Source organism: Salminus brasiliensis, chromosome 17 (genome assembly GCF_030463535.1).
Source record: "Salminus brasiliensis chromosome 17, fSalBra1.hap2, whole genome shotgun sequence".
NCBI lineage: Eukaryota > Metazoa > Chordata > Actinopteri > Characiformes > Bryconidae > Salminus > Salminus brasiliensis.
In genome coordinates, this window is record NC_132894.1 from 3,278,848 (window position 1) to 3,299,553 (window position 20,706).

Below are 20,706 nucleotides of genomic sequence, written 5' to 3' on the forward strand. Positions count from 1 at the left end.
TATCTAAAGAACCTTTGATTGATGCAAAGGTTCTTCCCACTCACACATCATTATTACAGACACGGTTCTTCATGGAGCCAAATGAGGTTCTTCTGTGGAATTGCTTAAACTTTTGGTTCCACAAAGAACCATGTTTGTAATTAACATGAAGTTATGAGCATGAAGAACTTTATAGAGGTCTAACAAACCTGGTTCTTTATGGAACCAAAAGTGGTTCTTCTGCAGCATTGCTCAAACTTTTGGTTCCATGAAGAACCATGTCTGTAACTGAGATGTGTGGGCGTAAAGAACCTTATAAAAATGTCTAACAAACCTGGTTCTTTATGGAACCAAAAGTGGTTCTTCTGTGCCATCGATAAAACCTTCGGTTCCATGAAGAACCATGTGTGTAATTGAGATCTGTGAGCAAAAAGAAGCTTCTGTAGATCTAAAGAACCTTTGACTGATGCAAAGGTTCTTCCCACTCAAACATTATTATTACAGACACGGTTCTTCATGGAGCCAAATGAGGTTCTTCTGTGGTTGAACATGAAGTTGTGAGCATGAAGAACCTTATGAAGATCTAACGAACCTTTGCTTAATGTAAAGATTCTTCACACTCACACATCCTAACTACAAACATGGTTCTTTATGGAAGCAGAACCTTATAAAGGTCTAACCATCCTGGTTCTTTATAGAGCCAAATGAGGTTCTTCTGTGGCATTACTCAAACTTTTGGTTCCATGAAGAACCATGTTTGTAACTGATATGAGGGTGTGAGCATGAAGAACATTTTAAAGGTTCTCCACATTCTCACATCTCTGTTATAAACATGGTTCTTCTATGGCAACTTTTGGTTGGGTAAAGAACCATGGTTCTAATAGAGCTGAGAGACGTGAGTGTGGAGAACATCTTAATGTTCTAAAGAACCTTCAAACTTAATTTAAAGGTTCTTCACACTTACACATCTCTCTACAAATCATTTCAAGCACGGTTCTTCATGGAAAAAGTGGTTCTTCAATGGCAGCACTCACAGGAACATCTGGAGCACCTTGATTTTTACGAGTGTATGATGGACAAATCTGTAGTGATGTGGTTTTACCTTCTCCCCCTTGTTCATCTTTAAATGAAGACCTGACAATGTGCAGCATCTTAAAATCTTGTTTCTCAACAATCAATAAAATCTGACTATATGGACAAAAGTATTGGGACACCTGCTCCTTCATTGTTTCTTTCTAAATCAAGGGTACTAAAGAGAGTTGATCCTGCTTTTGTTGGAGGAACTGTCTCTACTGTCCAGGGAAGAAGGCTTTCTACAAGATTTTGGAGGAGAACAGCTGTGAGGATTTGATTGCATTCAGCACAAGAAGCCCTAATAAGCTCAGGATTCTGTATGATCACAAACCCAAACGCTGGGGGGCTTCATACACCCCCTCAGAATGGTACCAATGGGTTCATCTTTCCTTTGGCCAGTCCTTTTTTCTACTGCTACTAGACAAGCTGTTTGTGTGTGTGTGTCAACTGAAAATAGCTGAATGCATTCCTTAGTAGGGGTGTCCATAATTATTTGGACACATTGTGTTTCGTGCTTCCAGAGAAATCTGGCTCTCTTAAACTGTAATAACCAAGCTTTTCTTAGAGCCTGTTGTCACGAGGAGTCGCTGGGAGCAGTGGGAAAAAATGCAGATTGCCCATGAGTCAGAGAGACAACCATGAAACCCTAATGTCTGATCCCTGATTCTCATAAAGCTCCACATATGGACACTGATTCGTCCCAAACGTGTGCTGATCCACAGCGTTTTTCATGTTTCCAAAAGCCGTCCAAACAAAAGCAGGGTTGCGTAAGCGTCAGGACAATGATTTTATGCTTTGTAACTAAACAGGGCAGGTGATCCTTACATGTATTTAGACAGGGAATAAATATATGACAGAGAAAGGCCATTTATTCGGATTGTGTTTACCAGTACTACTAAACAGCACAGCGCCATGCACTTCAGGCCGAGCCCAGAGTTTAATTCCGTGCTGAGAGGTTTGGATGCGTGTTCACAAAACTTGGCATGCGGGCCCCCGGCTGTCGGCCCAGTGGCTTCATGCAGCGTGTTTATTAGTCCCGGGCAGGCCGATATCAGACGGTGACTGTGTATGACAGCTGAGAAGGGACCAGGGACCACCTGCAGAGTATGCCAGGCTCCGCCTCTGCCTACACACACATACACACACATACACTGATGAAATCTAAGCAGAGGCTGGGCGGCTGCTTCTTTTCAGTGTTGAACAGACTTTTGGGAAACACTTTAACACTGAATAACAAAAAGCATTATATGAATATTTATGAGCAGCTGACAGAATACTGATGCACGGGATGGGTCAGTCCACCACTGCCCATTACATGGGAATTAGGGATGTCCCAATCCAATCAGCCGGTACCGATCTGATCTTTATGTTTGTATAAATAACATCTAGTAACAAATAACATCCAACATCCAGTTTAGATAAGCTGTTTATAAAATATAAATAATTCATTCATTCATCATAAAAAAAATTATTTTCAGTATCAGATTCTATAATCAGACGTCCTGGACTGATTGATTTAGATTATCCGAGACTTTTCTTAAAATCACTGTTTTACAGTGTTTAATATCTGCTAATCCAGTCTGACTCTCCTCCCTGACCAATCAGCTCCCAGCTCCTTTACAACACTGCAGTCTAATCACTTCCTGTGTGTGTGTGAGTGTGTGTGTGTAGTGGTACACACTCTGGACTGATATCTGTGGTTGTTGTTGGTCTACTGGTGTGTAATAACTGGTTTATAGTGGGTGAATGTGCGTGAGTGTGTGTGGTTGGGGTTTCTATAGCATGTGTGTGTGTTAGCATTAGCATTAGCCTCTCCTCGGTTCTGAATGGGTTCTTCAGTGCTGGTTTATAAACAGAGAAAGGCGAGTGAGCGGTTCTGCGGTTCTCCCGCTGGTAAAACAGAGCGTTTCAGTGATGGTTTCATAAAGGGTCAGATATTATGGTCTGTTTTCAGGTTCCACTGTAAAATAGCTCCACACTGCAGAACCTCAACTCCTTTATTTACCTTCTGAGAACAGCCGGCTGGGGATAATGTCTGTGGCCTCTCGGACACCACATGGCTCTCTGATCAATTGTGGTTAAAGCAAAGACCCGGAACTGGATTGCGATTAAAATAGCCCATACCTGAGCCGTTAAAATCTAGCTGGATGGGATCGGGACATCCCTAATGGGGGTTTAAAGCACCATGGCAGTGTTATGAATGGTAAAGACGTCCATCACTGGGACTGGAAGAAGCATTTTATAAATATATGAGTATAAACTCAAAAAAAAATACATAATGCTTATAGTTGCTGACACACAACAAACCTTTTTTTATACTTTTTGACATAATGAGTGAATGTAGCAGTTGTTCAAACTGTGTCTAAGGTTCCTAAAGAATGGACCAATGGGAATGCTCTAAAATGACTTGAATAGAATCTACATTGACTTCCACTGAAAGAAAAAATTGGCATTTCCTGCTCCTGGGCTCCACCTACAGTTGAGAAATTGTAATTTGTGTTTTGGGCCACAACTTTTGGGACACTTTTTCTGGACAAGCTGTGATATACTGAAGCATCACTGAAAGTTAAAAGGAAAAGTAGAGTAAAATTAAAGTATTTTACACAAATACACAAAGCATGTTAGCGAAATGCAGAGCCTGGGGTAGCAACGACAGTGGCGCTATTCTCCCTATTACAGTCAGTAGAGCATCCCAATGATTTTGAAGCTGCTATTTTGAAGGTAAAATGCTACATAGTGCTGCTTTAATTTTTTTTCTTTGTAAAGCTGATGTTTTGAAGCAGCTCTGACACCTTTACAACACCTTTACAACAAAATTAGCCTTAGCCTTCACCATCGATCACGTCACAGAAGCTAATTAACATAACAGAAGCTAATTCTTCACACTTCCAGGTGAGAAACCAAGATGCCAAGATGTACTTACATGACCACTAAATGCACCAGAATGTAAAGCAGAGTCTGCTAAAATCTGCTAGGTTTGTTAGTTGCTAGCTTGGCAGTTAACACTTACATTGCTAGCTGGATTCAAATCATGATGGGGGTCTTGGGTCGGAGGGCCCCTGGTGGACCTGAACTGTGGTCTTCACAAATATGAATCAGCAGGCCTTCATATTAAATCGTATCTCAAAACAATAAATAAATAGACAAAAGTATTGGGACACTTGCTTTTCTTTGAAAAGCAAAGGTACTAAAAGAGCTGATCCTGCTTTTATGGGAGTAACTGTCTCTACTGTCCAGAGAAGAAGACTTTCTACTAGATTCTGGAGGAGCACTGCTGTGAGGATTTTTGATTGCATTCTGGGACGAGAGTGTTAGTGAGGTCAGGATGTTGGATGACGATCACCACCCCACCTCACCTCAACACCAACTCCCCAACTCATCCAAAAAGTACTGGATGGAGCACCAAAATCCATCATTCCAGAGCTATTCCAGATACACAGCTCTTCTTCGACTGCTCCACAGCTCCTCAATGCTGCTGGGGGGCTTTATACCCCTCTACAGCCCACGCCTGGCATTAGACAGCATGGTGCCAATAGGTTCATGATGTTGATCTGCTCCAGAGAGAGTCCTATTCTGGTGGCGGCACTTCTCTACAGGGACTAGACAAGCTGTGTGTGCATTGGCATTCACTGGAAGGGGTGTCCACAAACATTTGGACACAGTGTACTTTTCTCATTTGTTTTGAATTATTATTATTATGGCTATTTTAAAATATTAAACCTGGATGAAATCATGATTTGGAGAAAATTCTTTTGACCTAAGTTGAAACAAAATTTGGGGATGTGACCCCCATTGACCCTCATGTTTAAATTTGCCTCTTGTGGGTGGTCCCTTTTACAGGGGTATTGGAACCTACATTAAATTCCCACTATTTGAAACTCTGATTATTAGGATTCAGGCTAGCAGCTCCAGAATGTGTTTCTGTTCATATTTCCAAATTTTCAGCAATCATAAATTAACAATTATGCCTTTGCATACACACACAAACACACACACAATGCAGATGCTAAATAACGCTCAGTTCTAGGAGCCAGCAGTCCTGGTCAACACCCACACATCTTGGTCCTGGTCCACGGCATGCTGCTTCTCGTTAGTGAGTTATCCCAGCAGGACCCGCAACAGATGTCACTGTCAGATTCCACTTATTTCAGTCTGACGGAGGCGTTTACAAAGCCCCAGGCTGCTGAAGGTCAAACATGCTGGGAGAGGTCGTTCGTTTCAGGACATGCGCCAAAGCTTTCAAAAAAAAATAAAAAATCAGGTAATGCAAACAGTCTGCAGAGCCCGGACCATCTTCATAGCTTCCCATGATGCTTTAAATAGACGGAGGATTACATTCCAGTGCAGAAACGTGAACCCTTGGGACCCCAGAGGCCACCAGTGTTAACAGTTACAGCAGTGATTAGGAATTTGGAGGGGTGTTGGGGGTCTGGGTAAAATCATCCCGTGTGATTCCCTGGGGGGGTGTGGGTAACGGAGCATCGTCCTGTCTGATCCCCTGGGAGTTCTGCTCGTCGAGCTTGGCTTCCCCCTGTCTGCTGGTGCCCCCCAGAGAGGCCCGTGTGAGCTTGCGGAAGGAGGGGTAGAGGCTGGCGACAGAGCCGCGGGACCAGTCCATACGAGGGTAGATCCGCTTCACCACGGAACGACGGAAGAGGATGTAGACCCAGGGGTCCAGGATCTGGTTCCAAGTGGCAAAGCGAATCCAGAGCAAAAGGTGGGGGACGTAGAGCTTTCTTGCCGAAAACACAGTTTGTGCAATAAACACCTGTACAAAGAGAAATGTTTTGATTATTATTTATTGATCAATATATTGATTAAGATGATGAAATGAAGAAGACGAGGACGGTGAGTGGTGTACTGAAAAAGAATTAGGAAAAAGAGTGAGAGAGAGACAGAAGGGGAGAGGAAGAGACACAGAGGAGGAAAGAGAGAGAGAGAGACAGAGAGAGAGAGATTGATAGAGAATGGTGAAGCAGAAGAGCTAGAGCGAGAAGACAGAGAGAGAGAGACAACGAGAGAGAGAGAGAGAGATAGAAAGAGAGAGAGAGAGAGAGAGAGAGAGAGAGAGAAAGAGGGAGAGACAACGAGAGAGAGAGAGAGAGAGAGAGAGAGAGAGAGGAAGAGACGAGAGAGAGAGAGAGAGAGAGAGAGAGAGAGAGAGAGAGAAAGAGGGAGAGACAACGAGAGAGAGAGAGAGAGAGAGAGAGAGAGAGAGAGGAAGAGACGAGAGAGAGAGAGAGAGAAGGGGAGAGAGAGTAAGAGAGAGGGACAGAGAGAGAGAGAGAGAAAGAGAGAGAGAGAGAGAGAGAGAGAGAGAGAGAGGGCGAGAGAGGGACAGTCAGTTAGAGTAGAGCTATTAGGTAACACTACTCTAATGGAGTACATGCTGGACTACTCCAGGTTTGCACACATGCACACATGCAGTCTGCCCAGGCAAACACTCCTACACACACACACACACACACACACACACACACTCCAGAACCATTCAGCTGAAGAACAGCACAGAGAGGAGCTCCGTCTTCAAACAGCTCCTCATTCTTCTTTCCTGGGCATCACTCACATGGTCACATGACCCGGCGGTCTTTCCAACATGAATAAGCAGTTGCATGCCATTCTCTCATTTCCACCACAAACCAGTGAGTCACACTTGCCACACACACACACACACACACACACACACTCGAACACACAGCATTGTCTAATTAACAACACATGCTGAAAGGAGAGTACAAGCATGGGAGTAGTTACATGAAATGAGGTGCATGATATATCATTCTTAGGGATGCATGATGATATCAGAATTTCACTTTATGGACAAAAGTATTTGGACGCCTACATTTTTACACCTACTTCGGCTTTTACATGACCTCTCATTCTAAACCCAAAGGCATTATTAATATGGAGCTGGTCCCTCTTTGCTCTAAGCTCTAACAGCAGCAGCAGGTTTGGAGCTCTGCTGCAGTTACTGAGTCAGTTGGAGACTTCTCAGCACTCGGCCCTGACCCCGCTCTGTAGCTTTACGTGGTCGGACAGACTCTCGGTGGACACTGAGCTGCTCTCTGTGAGCTGTTCCTCCTAAACTCTTCCACTGTTCAATAATAACACCACTCACAGCTGATGGAGGAAGATCTAGGAGGGAAGGTCTAAATTTCACCAGCTGACTTGTTGTTGTTGGTGCAGCGGTGTCTCCTATTACATACAGAACCACGCTGGAGTTCAGTGAGCTCTTCAGAACCTCCCGTTCTTTCACTGATGTGTGTAAAAGTGGCTCGATTTTACACACCTGTCCTCGGCAATGGGACTGATTGAAATGTTTTAGTGGTGTGTCCCAATACTTTTGTCCATTGATAAAATTTCCAGCATTGGGCTGGCTCTCAAATAATGCCACTTATTTAAGGGCCTACACTCTACACAGACCAGGTTCTATATAGTACTGGAAAAGGTTCTTTGACCCGTCAGATCCGAATTCCCATATCAGTGCACCCCTAATCATTTCAGTGATCAACACTTCTGTGGATTTCGTAGCGGTTGAGATGCTGAAAAAGGAGAGAGTGAATGGTCAATGTCATGGAGCATAGCAGCTTAAGCACTACACGCTACAGTGCACCACAAGCACTACGGTGCACTACAGCCTGTGCTACGGTTAGCGGGGAGCCATTATGGATCTGGAACAATCTGGAGATGCATCTATACAGTGTAGGTCATCACAGTCGAGTTAGCAGGGATGGGTGAGGGATGAATGGTGACCGTTGTTAATCTGGATCAGGCTGGAGTCGTTTACTCGCCTCAGTCTAGACTCCTGACAGAGGATGTAAATCCAGGGGTCACATATCTGATTTAGGGTGGCCATTCGAAGGCAGAGCAAAACAAAATTCGGGTTGACTCGGGCAGCAGACAAAACAGTCTTCATAATGTATATCTGTCCAGGAGAAACAGGGTTAGTCAACGACAGGGAAATCTCCTGAACACCAGCTGATTGTGGTAGAAAGGGCAGCCATCTTGTTCCCACAGTTCCTAAAATAATTGCTATAATTATCCGACTACATCAAAACACATGACTATAGAGAGCTAGACATGCACAGGACGTCCTAAAGAATGAAGCTAAATGGTTGAGAACTGTAATAATCGCAGTAATTCCTATAATGATGTTGATATTCAGCCTCAGCTAAGCTAAGCTACAGTGATCAGTGCGTTCATTAGCTCATTAGCTTTAGGCTAATGTTTAAGTTTGGGGATAATATATTAGCTTCTGGCTACAGTGATAACCTGGGGTTCTTCGCGGTTAAAAAATTACATTGTGATTGGAGTGATAAATAGGGAAAACTTGGGCTAATATCTCTTCTGGATACAGTGGTAACTCGAGGCTAATATATTAGCTTGTGGCTACAGTGGTAACTCGAGGCTAATATATTAGCTTGTGGCTACAGTGGTAACTCGAGGCTAATATATTAGCTTGTGGCTACAGTGGTAACTCGAGGCTAATATATTAGCTTGTGGCTACAGTGGTAACTCTAGGATAATATATTAGCTTGTGACTGAAGTGATAACTCTAAGATAACATATTAGCTTGTGGCTACAGTGGTAACTCTAGGATAATATATTAGCTTGTGACTGAAGTGATAACTCTAAGATAACATATTAGCTTGTGGCTACAGTGGTAACTCGAGGCTAATATATTAGCTTGTGACTGAAGTGATAACTCTAAGATAATATATTAGCTTGTGGCTACAGTGGTAACTCGAGGCTAATATACTAGCTTGTGGCTACAGTGGTAACTCTAAGATAACATATTAGCTTGTGACTGAAGTGGTAACTCTAGGATAATATATTAGCTTGTGGCTACAGTGGTAACTCGAGGCTAATATATTAGCTTGTGACTAGAATGGTAACTTCGGAAAAACATTAGTTTGTGGTTATAAATTAGGGATAACTTATTAGCTTGTATCTAGAGCGGTAATGTGGGAATAATATGTTTATGACTAGAATGGTTACTTTGGAATGACATATTAGCTTGTGGCTAGAGTGGTAACGTTGGGCTAATATATCAGCTTCTGGCTACAGTGGTAACTCTGGGATAATATATTAGCTTCTGGCTACAGTGGTAACTCTGGGATAATATATCAGCTTCTGGCTACAGTGGTAACTCTGGGATAATATATTAGCTTGTGGCTAGAGTGGTAACTCGAGGCTAATATATTAGCTTGTGGCTAGAGTGGTAACTCGAGGCTAATATATTAGCTTGTGGCTACAGTGGTAACTCTAGGATAATATATTAGCTTGTGGCTACAGTGGTAACGCGAGGCTAATATATTAGCTTGTGGCTAGAGTGGTAACTCGAGGCTAATATATTAGCTTGTGGCTACAGTGGTAACTCGAGGCTAATATATTAGCTTGTGGCTACAGTGGTAACTCTAGGATAATATATTAGCTTGTGGCTACAGTGGTAACTCTAGGATAATATATTAGCTTGTGGCTACAGTGGTAACTCTAAGATAACATATTAGCTTGAGGCTAGTGTGCTAACGTTGGGCTAATATATTAGCTTGTAGCTATATTAGCTTGTAGCTACAGTGGTAACTTTGGGCTAATATATTAGCTTGTGGCTAGTGTGCTAACGTTGGCTAATATATTAGCTTGTAGCTATATTAGCTTGTAGCTACAGTGGTAACTTTGGGCTAATATATTAGCTTGTAGCTACAGTGGTAACTTTGGGCTAATATATTAGCTTGAGGCTAGTGTGCTAACGTTGGGCTAATATATTAGCTTGTAGCTATATTAGCTTGTAGCTACAGTGGTAACTTTGGGCTAATATATTAGCTTGTGGCTAGAGCAGTAAAGGTTGTGAGGTGGGACCTCTATGAGAATTAATGAGCCTAAAGGACGGTGGTCATTTCGCCAGTTCATCAGTTGCTCTTTCTTGGAGCTTGTTTGGTAGGTACTGAACACCCCATGTTTCGGAGGAGATGTTCACCCCAGTCGTCTAGAAATCACTGGAAATCTGGTCCTTGTCCTGAAGCTTGTCCATTTTCCGGCTTCCAACACATCCCCTTCAAGAACTGACTGTTCACTTGCTGCCTATGATGTCCAGTCCCTGGCAGAAGCCACTGGAGCTGCTGTAGCAGATAATCAATGCTTTTCACTTCACCTGTCAGTGGTGCTAATGTTATGGCTGACTGGTGTGTGTCTTAGTGGATTATTATGGACTGGACTGCAGGGTGAGAGCCGTGCATCTGGGGGTTAAAGTCGGGTCATAGGGAGGGACTTCCTGTGTTGTCTCCCACCGGAGATGGTTTTCCCTCACATAGCTTATCAGCGCCCAACACAATGACGCCACTTGATGCACAGAACATTGCATTTCCTGAAAAGGGCCTGCTCCTAAAGTGCTCCACTTAAGGAAATACAGAAGTAGCCGAAAGCTCTCAAACCTTGGTTGTGTCTAAATGAATTAATCTTCATTTTGTTGATAAAGGTCAAGTAAAGTGTGTTAAACGAGCAGAGATGCCCAATCCAAGAGCATGCTCACTGCAAATAATGTATATAATATGCACAGCAACTAGAGCTGGCATATCCGTATGGATGGATGTCGGGCCATTTCCAGAAGAAACTGTGTAACCTCTAACAATAACAAAATCAGTCGTAGACAGGTTTTCCTAATTGCCTCAGAATTTTCAGGTTTCGTGCCAGTTCTTGACGCTCATCAGCTCATTGTTATAGTGAAGATCCTCTGAATGCTACACCCAAACAATATAAGCAGAGCTAGAACTGCACCGGATTAGAACTTCAGAAAGACTGACTCTGGCCTGGCTGGCACCAATGATACAATTAGAGAATAATAAATGCTTAAAGCAGCACTATGTAACATTTTTACCTTAAAACAGCCGCCTTAAAATTACTGCGATACACCACTGACCTGTAATAGGGAGAATAGCGTAGCTGTTATTTATACTCCGGGCTCATATTCATATTCAGCTCGAGTCATATTCATATTGATTCTACCATGTCAGTCCACATGCTTCTTTCACTTTCGGTGACGGTCCTGTATCTCTGTATCTCTCAGCTCGTCCAGAAAAACATGTCCTATAAAAATGGCTAATTACACTAATTACAATTAAAAGTGCTAATTACACTTCTCGACTGAAGGGGGAGCCCAGGAGTAAGAAACGCAATTTTTTCCATAGTGTTGCTTTAAGCAAAATTCTCAATCTGTGTGGAACTTCAGGCGATGCCTTGATAAGATCGTCTTTTGCTTTTAGCATCATAAGCAGTCACCTAAACCCCCTACCACCCCCCCCCCCCGAACCTCCAGGGGGTCCCCAGAGTAACATTTTTTATTAAGCTACCAAATATTCAGAAACAATGCTAACTGCGTAGCTACATTAGCCCTGTTTTCCTTAAGAGTAGGCCTACACTAGAGAGCATGCTCCCCAAAATAATAATAATAATAATAATACAATTAATTTCAGTACATTCCCTGGTTTACTGTAAGCCTCAGAACCTTTGGACTTTAAAGATCCAAACCTCTGAAAGTTTTAGGGGGCCTTGAGCTGGTACTACTAAAAGCCTGGTCACCAACTGATTGTGAGAAACAGCGAGGAGCGCAGAGTTTAATGGAGTAACATGATCCCACTGTTTGGTTTAGGCTAATTTCCTGGACATCCTGAGTGCTCTATGTGCTGTAGCGTCTCATTTTTGTTTTTATCCGGAAGACCAAACAGGAGACCAAAAGGAATTTGCTGAGATATTTTCCATTCTACATCTTAATGTAGAATGGGTGTAGGTCTGTCGTAATTAACATCAGTTCCATAGGCCCCAAAATTGAACCCTGAGGGATTCCACATGCTATGCTAAACCAAATAATGTACAGTAGCTTCTGCATTAGGATTAATAGCTTAATAATAGCTTAAACGTACTGCTAGAACTTACCAGTAGAGGACACCAGCAGATGGTGGCGATGACCATGATCAAGATGAGCTGCACCATCATCTCCACTTCATAGTCTCTCCTTCTCAGGCTGGAGTCCTGTCCGCAGCAGACCCTCAGGAGGGTGACCACGCTCACTGTGTTCAGGACGAAGGACACGGCCAGAGACAGCAGCCCCACCAGCGAGAAGATAAGGCAGAAGGCCATGTCCAGAGGCACATGGCTGATGTTAAGAAAGCACCAGGAGCCGGGCAGCTGGATGTGGTAGCTGCCGAGGCCCAGCAGAGGGAGCAGGCTGATACATCCAGCGCTCACCCACACCCCGGCCACCATGTAGCAAGCTCGGCTCTTGGAGATGTTTGCGGAGCGGGCGAAGGGCCGGTTGATGCCTACAAAGCGCTCCACTGCCATGGTGGCTCCAAGGAGCAGCGGGCACAGGCCGTAGAAGACCATGGACATGCCCATGAAGTTGCAGAAGTGGCAATTGGGATCCAGCTTCATCCAATCGAAATGGGTGATGTGGTAGGAGACCACGATGGAGCCGGTGACCAGCAGGCCCATGAAGTCGGTCACCACCAGCCCGCAGAGGAAGAGGAGGAACGAGGAACGGGAGGAGCTTTTGGTGCGCTGGAAGGTCTTCACCAGCACCACAAAGGCAAACAGGTTGGAGCTGAGGCCCAGCACGCTGAACACAGCGGAGAAGTAGGCCGAGGCCACGGTGTGGTTGCTGGCATGTTTGAAAGGGGGCCTGTTGACTGAGAAGCAGAAGGCAGTGGACTGATTGCTTTGGTTACTGAAGTAGAGTGGTGAAGACATCATGGCAGCGAAGCAGATGCTACTCCTGATAAATCCTCTTTGACAGGTGATTACTTCATCCTGTAGGCCTCCCCCAACATCTGCCAAATAAACTGGGACACATAACAGACAGAAGTGACAATGGAGCAGGAGTGGCTCAGTGGTTAAAGGGTTTTGGGTGTGATACCCAGGTCTGCTAGGCCTCGGTAAAGGGCCTTCTCTGCTATGACTTGCTATCATAAGTCCCTCAATTTTTTATTTTATTTAATACTTAATATGACAATAGGGTTGGACGATATAGTAAAACCCTTCATTTATCATGATAATTAAAGGTATTTTCATGGTACACAATATGCTATCCCCATAATCTCCCATACATGGTACAGCATTTCTGACTCTTTCCAATTAAACAGGACTAATTACACTCTCTGTAATGAAATGTTCAGTTGGTCAGTGTTCTTTAACCCCTTAAATCCTAGTTTAAGGACTGAGGCATTAATCCTAAAGCGAAAAACTACTGACTACCCATGCAGCTTACCGAATTTTGTGGAGTCCCTCAGGGTTGTATTTTAGGGCCTATGAAACTGATGTAATCCTTGACAGTAATGAAGTGTGGGCTTACATACAAGGTGTAAGGGAGGTTAAAAGGGATCAAGGGGGTTGTCATATTGCCCACCCCTACACAAGAAGGATCATATCAGTACAAATACTGGATATATGTCCCATATCTATTGCCATATTGTACATTACACTAAGAAACATTACCCTTAAGGATGTTTTTCCCATATAAAGTTCTGGTATTATAGCATACTTGGTGGGGCTACAATAACAATAAACATCCGTAAGCCTTTACATTCTTTAGAAAATATCAGTCCTGCAAGGTAACATTAACTTACATTTAAAGTATTCACTATCTGTAGACTCGTAGAAGAGATCTGTAGATAAGTTTGTGTCCCGGCAGCGATTACATGCTAATTATATATGCCTCAATCGTCTTAATCGCAAAAAGAAATGCTTCATATAAACAGAGGTCTCTTGCCTGGTCAGTTGGTCAGTGTTCTTTAACCCCTTAAACCTTAGTTTAAGGACTGGGGCAATAATCCTAAAGCGAAAAACTATTGACTAGCCATTTTGTGGAGTCCCTCAGGGTTGTATTTTAGGGCCTATGAAACTGATGTAATCCTTGACAGTAATGAAGTGTGGGCTTACATACAAGGTGTAAGGGAGGTTAAAAGGGATCAAGGGGGTTGTCATATTGCCCACCCCTACACAAGAAGGATCATATCAGTACAAGTACTGGATATACTGGATAACTTACATTTAAAGTATTCACTATTTGTAGATTTGTTGACTCGTAGAAGAGATACGTTTTTGTCCCGGCAGCGATTACATGCTAATTATATATATCTCAGTCGTCTTAATCGCAAACAGAAATGCTTCATATAAACAGAGGTCTCTTGCCTTTCCAGCTCCTTAAACCCTGTAGGCCCAAACTACAAACAACTACAGTTCCCTCTTAACTGCAGTACCCTCATAATCAACAGCAGTTTCACAGACCCTAAAATAGAACCCTGTGGGACTCCACAAAATATGCATATGCAACCTATTACCAAACAGCTATTTGCCAGTTGTGCATCAGGATTAATAACAGAATAATAAACCTAGTACGCCAGCCCTGTTTGGAAAAAAAGGCCCCCACAAGTTCTGAGCACAACAGTCAGACACTTTTTCCTGTGCCTGTTCACACTCAGTGGCGTCTCATGTGTGAGTGATTGTACCGGGACTGTTTTTCCTTTGCACTACACTACAGCTGAGCACTACAGGCCTTAAGATGAATATCTCTCTTGGTGCTCGTGCTTAAAGGGACCCATTGTATTTGGTCAGCTTCCAAACAGCATCTGAACGCCTTGAGAAAACTCCTACAAGTACTCTTACAAGAATCTGAAATGTTTATTTGTAGAAAAACATTTTTTTTACCAGGCCTCTCTCCAACACTGCTGTGAGATGATTTGTTTAAATGTGGAATATGCCGTATTTTGGCAGCAGACAGGCCTCTGAATAACGACTCTGTCAAAACAGCAGGTTTTAAACAGATTGGGCCCTATTTTAGCGATCTTTTGGCGAGCCGTCAACTGTGCAGCGCTCAGCTTGATTTAGTGCGTGTCATGTGTCTTTGCTGTCATAACGACGGGAAACATTTCTTAATTAATCATACTCCTATTTAACTGTATACACTTATATGTAACTCTATATACACTCCTATTTAACTCTATACACACTCATATAACTTTATATACATGCCTATATAACTCATACATATATATATACTCATATATGACTCTAGACACACTCATATAAAACTCTATATATACTCCTATGTAACTGTATACACTTATATGTAACTCTATATACACTCCTATATAACTCTATATACACTCATATATAAATCTAGATGCATTCATATATAACTCTAGACATATTAACTCCTATATTATCTGAAGCTCCCTCTTGGGGCCGGAGCATCAACAACTCAACAGTGAGAGCTAGCCAAGCTAAAGTACAGCCTCCAAACATGGTGGAGGTAGTATCATGAGGGAGACCAGGGTTCGATTCCCAGTCTGGGTGACTGTGTGCTGTGCTACACCAATAAGAGTCCCTGGGCAAGACTCCTAACGCTACATTGGCCCACCTCTGTAATACGAGTAACCTTGTAAGTCGCTCTGGAGAAGAGCGTCTGCTAAATGCCGTAAATGTTAATGTAAATGTAACCATGCATTAGATAAGTCCTATATATCGCATTTAAAGCTTAAAAGCACACTAACAAAATTGCAGTATATAACTACAGCAACATGTAACTAATAATACAGTACATTTTACATGTATTGTGCCAGATATTAATAATACACTTCAAACATAGTATTATTATTTTCCTATATTGAGGAATGTATAGATTGTGCAACAGAAAAATACTGTGATATACTGAGAAATCCTACATATACACACTATATGACCAAAGGTTTGCGGACTCCCTTTGTGAACTGTGCACCGCTCAGCTTGATTTATAGTGTGTGTGTCGTGTGTCTTTGCTGTCAAAACGAAAAGTTTCTTAATTAATCATGGGTGTGTTTTGGGCAGGTAATAAACCGATAAGTGTCACTCGCCGTTCCCTTTAAGAGCCAGGTGCGGTCTGACTGAATTTGGCGGGTTGCTATTTCAGTGGTGTAAAGGGTGGGGGGGTGTACGAGCGTTGGGCTGCACCCGCATGTGTTGACAATTCACTGCCAAGATAGCAACGAACGTCTGACTGTTGGCATCTGCCTAGGAAGCTTTCAGTCAGTGGAGCTCCTCCTGTGTTTTCCGTTGCCGAAATTGACCTGAACACCCCTCATTTTGAGACCACGTGCCCATCAGCGCAGATATATTCACAAGCAGCGTTGCTATTTAAACGACGCAGGTGGAAGATGTGAAAATAGACTGTTGGCGGGGTGGAAGACAGGGCCCATAGCTGCAAAACTTCTTTTTTTTTTAAGAGGCAAGAACTGAAGCGAATGACTATCAATTTCTAAAATAGTCATAAACAGGAAACTTGACCCAACAAACAATGCTATTTGACGAATATGAGCACAAACACACTGCACGACATTCCCACAATCCATGATGCCTTAATAACAGGCACTTGAACTGTGGTTCCAGCTGCTGATCAGACTAGCAAAGGTCATCTCATGAATGTGCAAAGGAACCTCTTACCTCCCATTGGCCTCACTGCTGAGCTAATGGTCATTAACTCTGTCTGAACTCAGAGTGGTCTCATAAACAAATCAGGGCCACTCGGAAAGCCCTCTCTGAAGTCAGTAATCTAATGTCGGTGCGGTGCCTCATCAGTGGGTAAGTGTGTTTTACACATTAAGTTACATTACGGCCTCTTCCTCCACATGAACAGCATTAATACTTCATAAGCTTAAAATCATTGCTTGTTATTTATAACACTGCTGGTTTCCAGGCAAAGGTATTGGGAAGTATAGGAATATATACTTCTATATAACTGTATACACTTGTAACTCTATATACACTCCTATATAACTCCATATATGCTCATATATAACTCTATATACACTCATATATAACTCCATATATGCTCATATATAACTCTATATACACTCCTATATAACTTTATACACACTCCTATATAACTCTATATATACTCTTATATAACTCTATATATACTCCTATTTAATTGTATACACTTATATGTAACTACATTCACTCATATATAACTTTTAACAAAATAAGCTTAAAATCATTGCTTGTTATTTATAACACTGCTGGTTTCCAGGCAAAGATATTGGGAAGTATAGGAATATATACTTCTATATAACTGTATACACTTGTAACTCTATATACACTCCTATATAACTCTATATGCACTCATATATAACTCTAGACACATTCATATATATCTCTATATACACTCATATATGACTCTATATAATTCACTCCTATATTATCTGAAGCTCCCTCTGTTGTTGATGCTGGGGCATCAACAACTCAACAGTAAGAACTAGCCAAGCTAAAGTACAGCCTCCAAACATGGTGTAGGTAGTTTCACACTGTAACCATGCATTATATAAGTCCTATATATTGCCTTTTAAGCTTAAAAGCACACTTATAAAATTGCATTATATAACTACAGCAACATGTAACTAATAATACAGTACATTTTACATGTATTGTGACAGATATTAATAATACACTTTAAATATAGTATTATTATTTTCCTATATTGAGGAATGTATGGATTGTGCAACAGAACTGAGAAATCCTACATATACACACTATATGACCAAAGGTTTGCGGACTCCCTTTGTGAACAACAAATGCTTTCAGCTACTTTACACTGCACCCATTGCTGACACAGGATGTGTAAATGCACGTGCACACACACCTCGCCCAGTCCTTGCAGTGAAGGACTCTCTAGAGCAGATAATAATAATAATAAGCAGTAAACATGAATCAATTGGTACCATGCTGCCTAATGCCAGGTGTGGGCTAGAGGGGCATTAAGCCCCCCCAGCAGCACTGAGCTGTGGGGCAGTAGAACTGCAGTGTTCTCTGGAATGATAAAGGGACTCCATCCAATACTTTTAGGATGAGCTGGGGATGAATGGGGTGAGGCGGTGATCATTATCCAACATCCTGACCTCACTAACGCTCTTGTTGCTGCATGCAATCAAACCCTCACAGCAATGATCCTCCAAAATCTAGCAGAAATGCTTCTTCTCCGGACAGTAGAGAAGAGCTACTACTTTATCCCTTTGATTTCATAAGAAACAATGAATTAGCAGGCGTCCCAATACTTTTGTTCATTTTGTGTATCCGCACAATATATATTGTTATGAAAAAAAAAAAAAATATATATATATATATATATATATATATATTATTTAATTATTATTGAATTGTATATGAAAGATATATTCCTGTTGCCTAAGGAAACACATCTAATTAACAAACGACTTACCAAGCCCTTCCTGTGGCGGACTGGGTGTGTTGGAGCGGTGTAAACACCACACCACGCAGGACAGTGGTTCTCCAACATCAGGACTAAGAGCTTCACATCTGGATTTGGACTAGTTATGAGTGAAACCGTGGCTAGTGGCTTCATAGCAGGCAACTGAACCACAAGTCCAGCTGGCCAGCAGGCCTGGCAGGAAAGCTCAGACTGATAAGGTCCTTGCCTAATTTCACCCGGCTTGCAGAGGAGCTTAATGCAGCACGTCCACATCTGTATTAACATGTCCTGGACTGAGTCCATGGCCATTAGACAGGTCAGATTACACCACATTTGCCATTTTAACATCAAACCAAATGACATTTGCATGTTTTTCCCATGATTTTACTGGATTTAGCTGAATCCCAAAGCCCTGCTTCAGCCCTCTTCACCACCACCACCACTGCACTCACTCACTTTAATGCTCATGTCCAACAGGGATTTGCTCAGGAGCAAGTTTCCAGCTCTGAATGGTTCAGATGCAGCTCCTGAAGCTCCTGAGTTCACAAAGAAACATCAGTAGGTCTGTCCTCAGTCTACAACATCTATAACAACTGCAGGTTCTTACCATTTACAGGAGGCTCACATCCCTCAGTCCCTCAGTACGAACCAAAAGTGAAATTACAGGAGAGCACTGTCCTCGCTCCTCTCTCTCGGGCTGCTGGCTTCATGCTTCTGGACAGGAGGCTTTTCTTCACACTTACCAAACACGATGAGCTCAAACCCCGCCCGTATTCACACAGGCCACGCCCCCGTGCGCTCAGATTGGCTGGTAGTTCTCAAGCAGCCCGCTGGGAATACGGGTGGGTTAAAAATGTGTACTCCTAGTGGAAAACAGATGTGTATGGTGTCCACCATATCAATAATACACGCAGTGGTTCTTTGGTATATTTCTATATTTTTATATGATATTTATAGTACATATAGCTCTATATACATTCATATATAACTCTATACACATTCATATATAACTCTATATACACTCATATATAACTCTATATATACTCCTATATAACTCTATATACACTCATATATAACTATATACACTCATATATAACTCTATATACACTCATAAATAACTCTATATATACTCCTATATAACTCTATATACACTCATAAATAACTCTATACACTCATATATAACTCTATATACACTCATAAATAACTCTATATACACTCATATATAACTATATACACTCATATATAACTCTATATACACTCATTAATAACTCTATATACTCCTATAAAACTCTATATACACTCATATATAACGCTATATATACTCATATATAACGCTATATATACTCATATATAACTCTATATACACTCATATATAGCTCTATATATACTCCTATATAACTGTATACACGTATATGTAACTCTATATACACTCATATATAACTCTATATTCACTCATATATAACTCTTTATACACTCATATATAACTCTATATTCACTCATATATAACTCTTTATACACTCATATATAACTCTATATACACTCATAACTATATACACTCATATATAACTCTATACACTCATATATAACTCTATATACACTCATATATAACTCTATATACACTCATAAATAACTATATACTCCTATAAAACTCTATATACACTCATATATAACACTATATATACTCATATATAACTCTATATACACTCATATATATAGCTCTATATATACTCCTATATAACTGTATACACGTATATGTAACTCTATATACACTCCTATATAACTCTATATTGACTCATATATAACTCTTTATACACTCATATATAACTATATACACTCATATATAACTCTATGTATACTCCTATATAACTGTATACACTTATATGTAACTCTATATACACTCCTATATAACTCTTTATACACTCATATATAACTCTATATACACTCCTATATAACTCTTTATACACTCCTATATAACTATATATCTCCATACACTTATGGTTAACTCTATATACACTCATATAACTCTATATACAGTGGGGAAAAAAGTATTTAGTCAGTCACCAATTGTGCAAGTTCTCCCACTTAAAAAGATGAGAGAGGCTGTAATTGACATCATAGGTAGACTCAACTATGAGAGACAAAAGAAAAAAAATTCTGAAAATCACATTGTCTGATTTTTAAAGAATTTATTTGCAAATAATGGTGAAAAATAAGTATTTGGTCAATAACAAAAGTTCATCTCAATACTTTGTTTTATATCCTTTGTTGGCAATGACAGAGGTCAACGTTTTCTGTAAGTCTTCACAAGGTTGGCACACACCGTTGCTGGTATGTTGGCCCATTCCTCCATGCAGATCTCCTCTAGAGCAGTGATGTTTTGGGGCTGTCAGCGGGCAACACAGACTTTCAACTCCCTCCAAAGG

General features: G+C 41.4%; 1 protein-coding gene across 3 annotated transcripts; it reads right to left on the bottom strand.

The window, feature by feature from the left end:
• Positions 1 to 1,902: 1,902 nt before the first annotated feature.
• On the bottom strand, positions 1,903 to 18,976 carry tbxa2r (thromboxane A2 receptor). Of its 3 annotated transcripts, XM_072660681.1 has the most exons (4): positions 18,891 to 18,976; positions 11,983 to 12,887; positions 7,845 to 7,978; positions 5,616 to 5,821 (listed from the first exon to the last, which is right to left on the bottom strand). In XM_072660681.1, exons 2-4 carry the CDS (start codon positions 12,796 to 12,798, stop codon positions 5,689 to 5,691), a joined length of 1,083 nt encoding a protein of 360 aa, XP_072516782.1. In that variant the 5' UTR covers positions 12,799 to 12,887; positions 18,891 to 18,976; the 3' UTR covers positions 5,616 to 5,688. The 3 variants fall into 3 exon arrangements, with proteins under 3 accessions (XP_072516780.1, XP_072516781.1, XP_072516782.1); XM_072660679.1 differs by lacking the exon at positions 7,845 to 7,978 and having other exon boundaries at positions 1,903 to 5,821; XM_072660680.1 differs by lacking the exons at positions 7,845 to 7,978; positions 18,891 to 18,976 and having other exon boundaries at positions 1,903 to 5,821; positions 11,983 to 12,952.
• Between the last annotated feature and the right edge of the window lie 1,730 nt (positions 18,977 to 20,706).

What these genes read in the sequence shown, in the direction of transcription:
- tbxa2r (XM_072660679.1), bottom strand. Translation starts at nt 12,798, where the DNA reads ATGATGTCTTCACCACTCTACTTCAGTAACCAAAGCAATCAGTCCACT. An exon ending in TCTGCTGGTGTCCTCTACTG is followed by an intron (nt 5,822 to 11,982) that starts GTAAGTTCTAGC and finishes CTCTTTGTACAG; the next exon opens with GTGTTTATTGCACAAACTGT.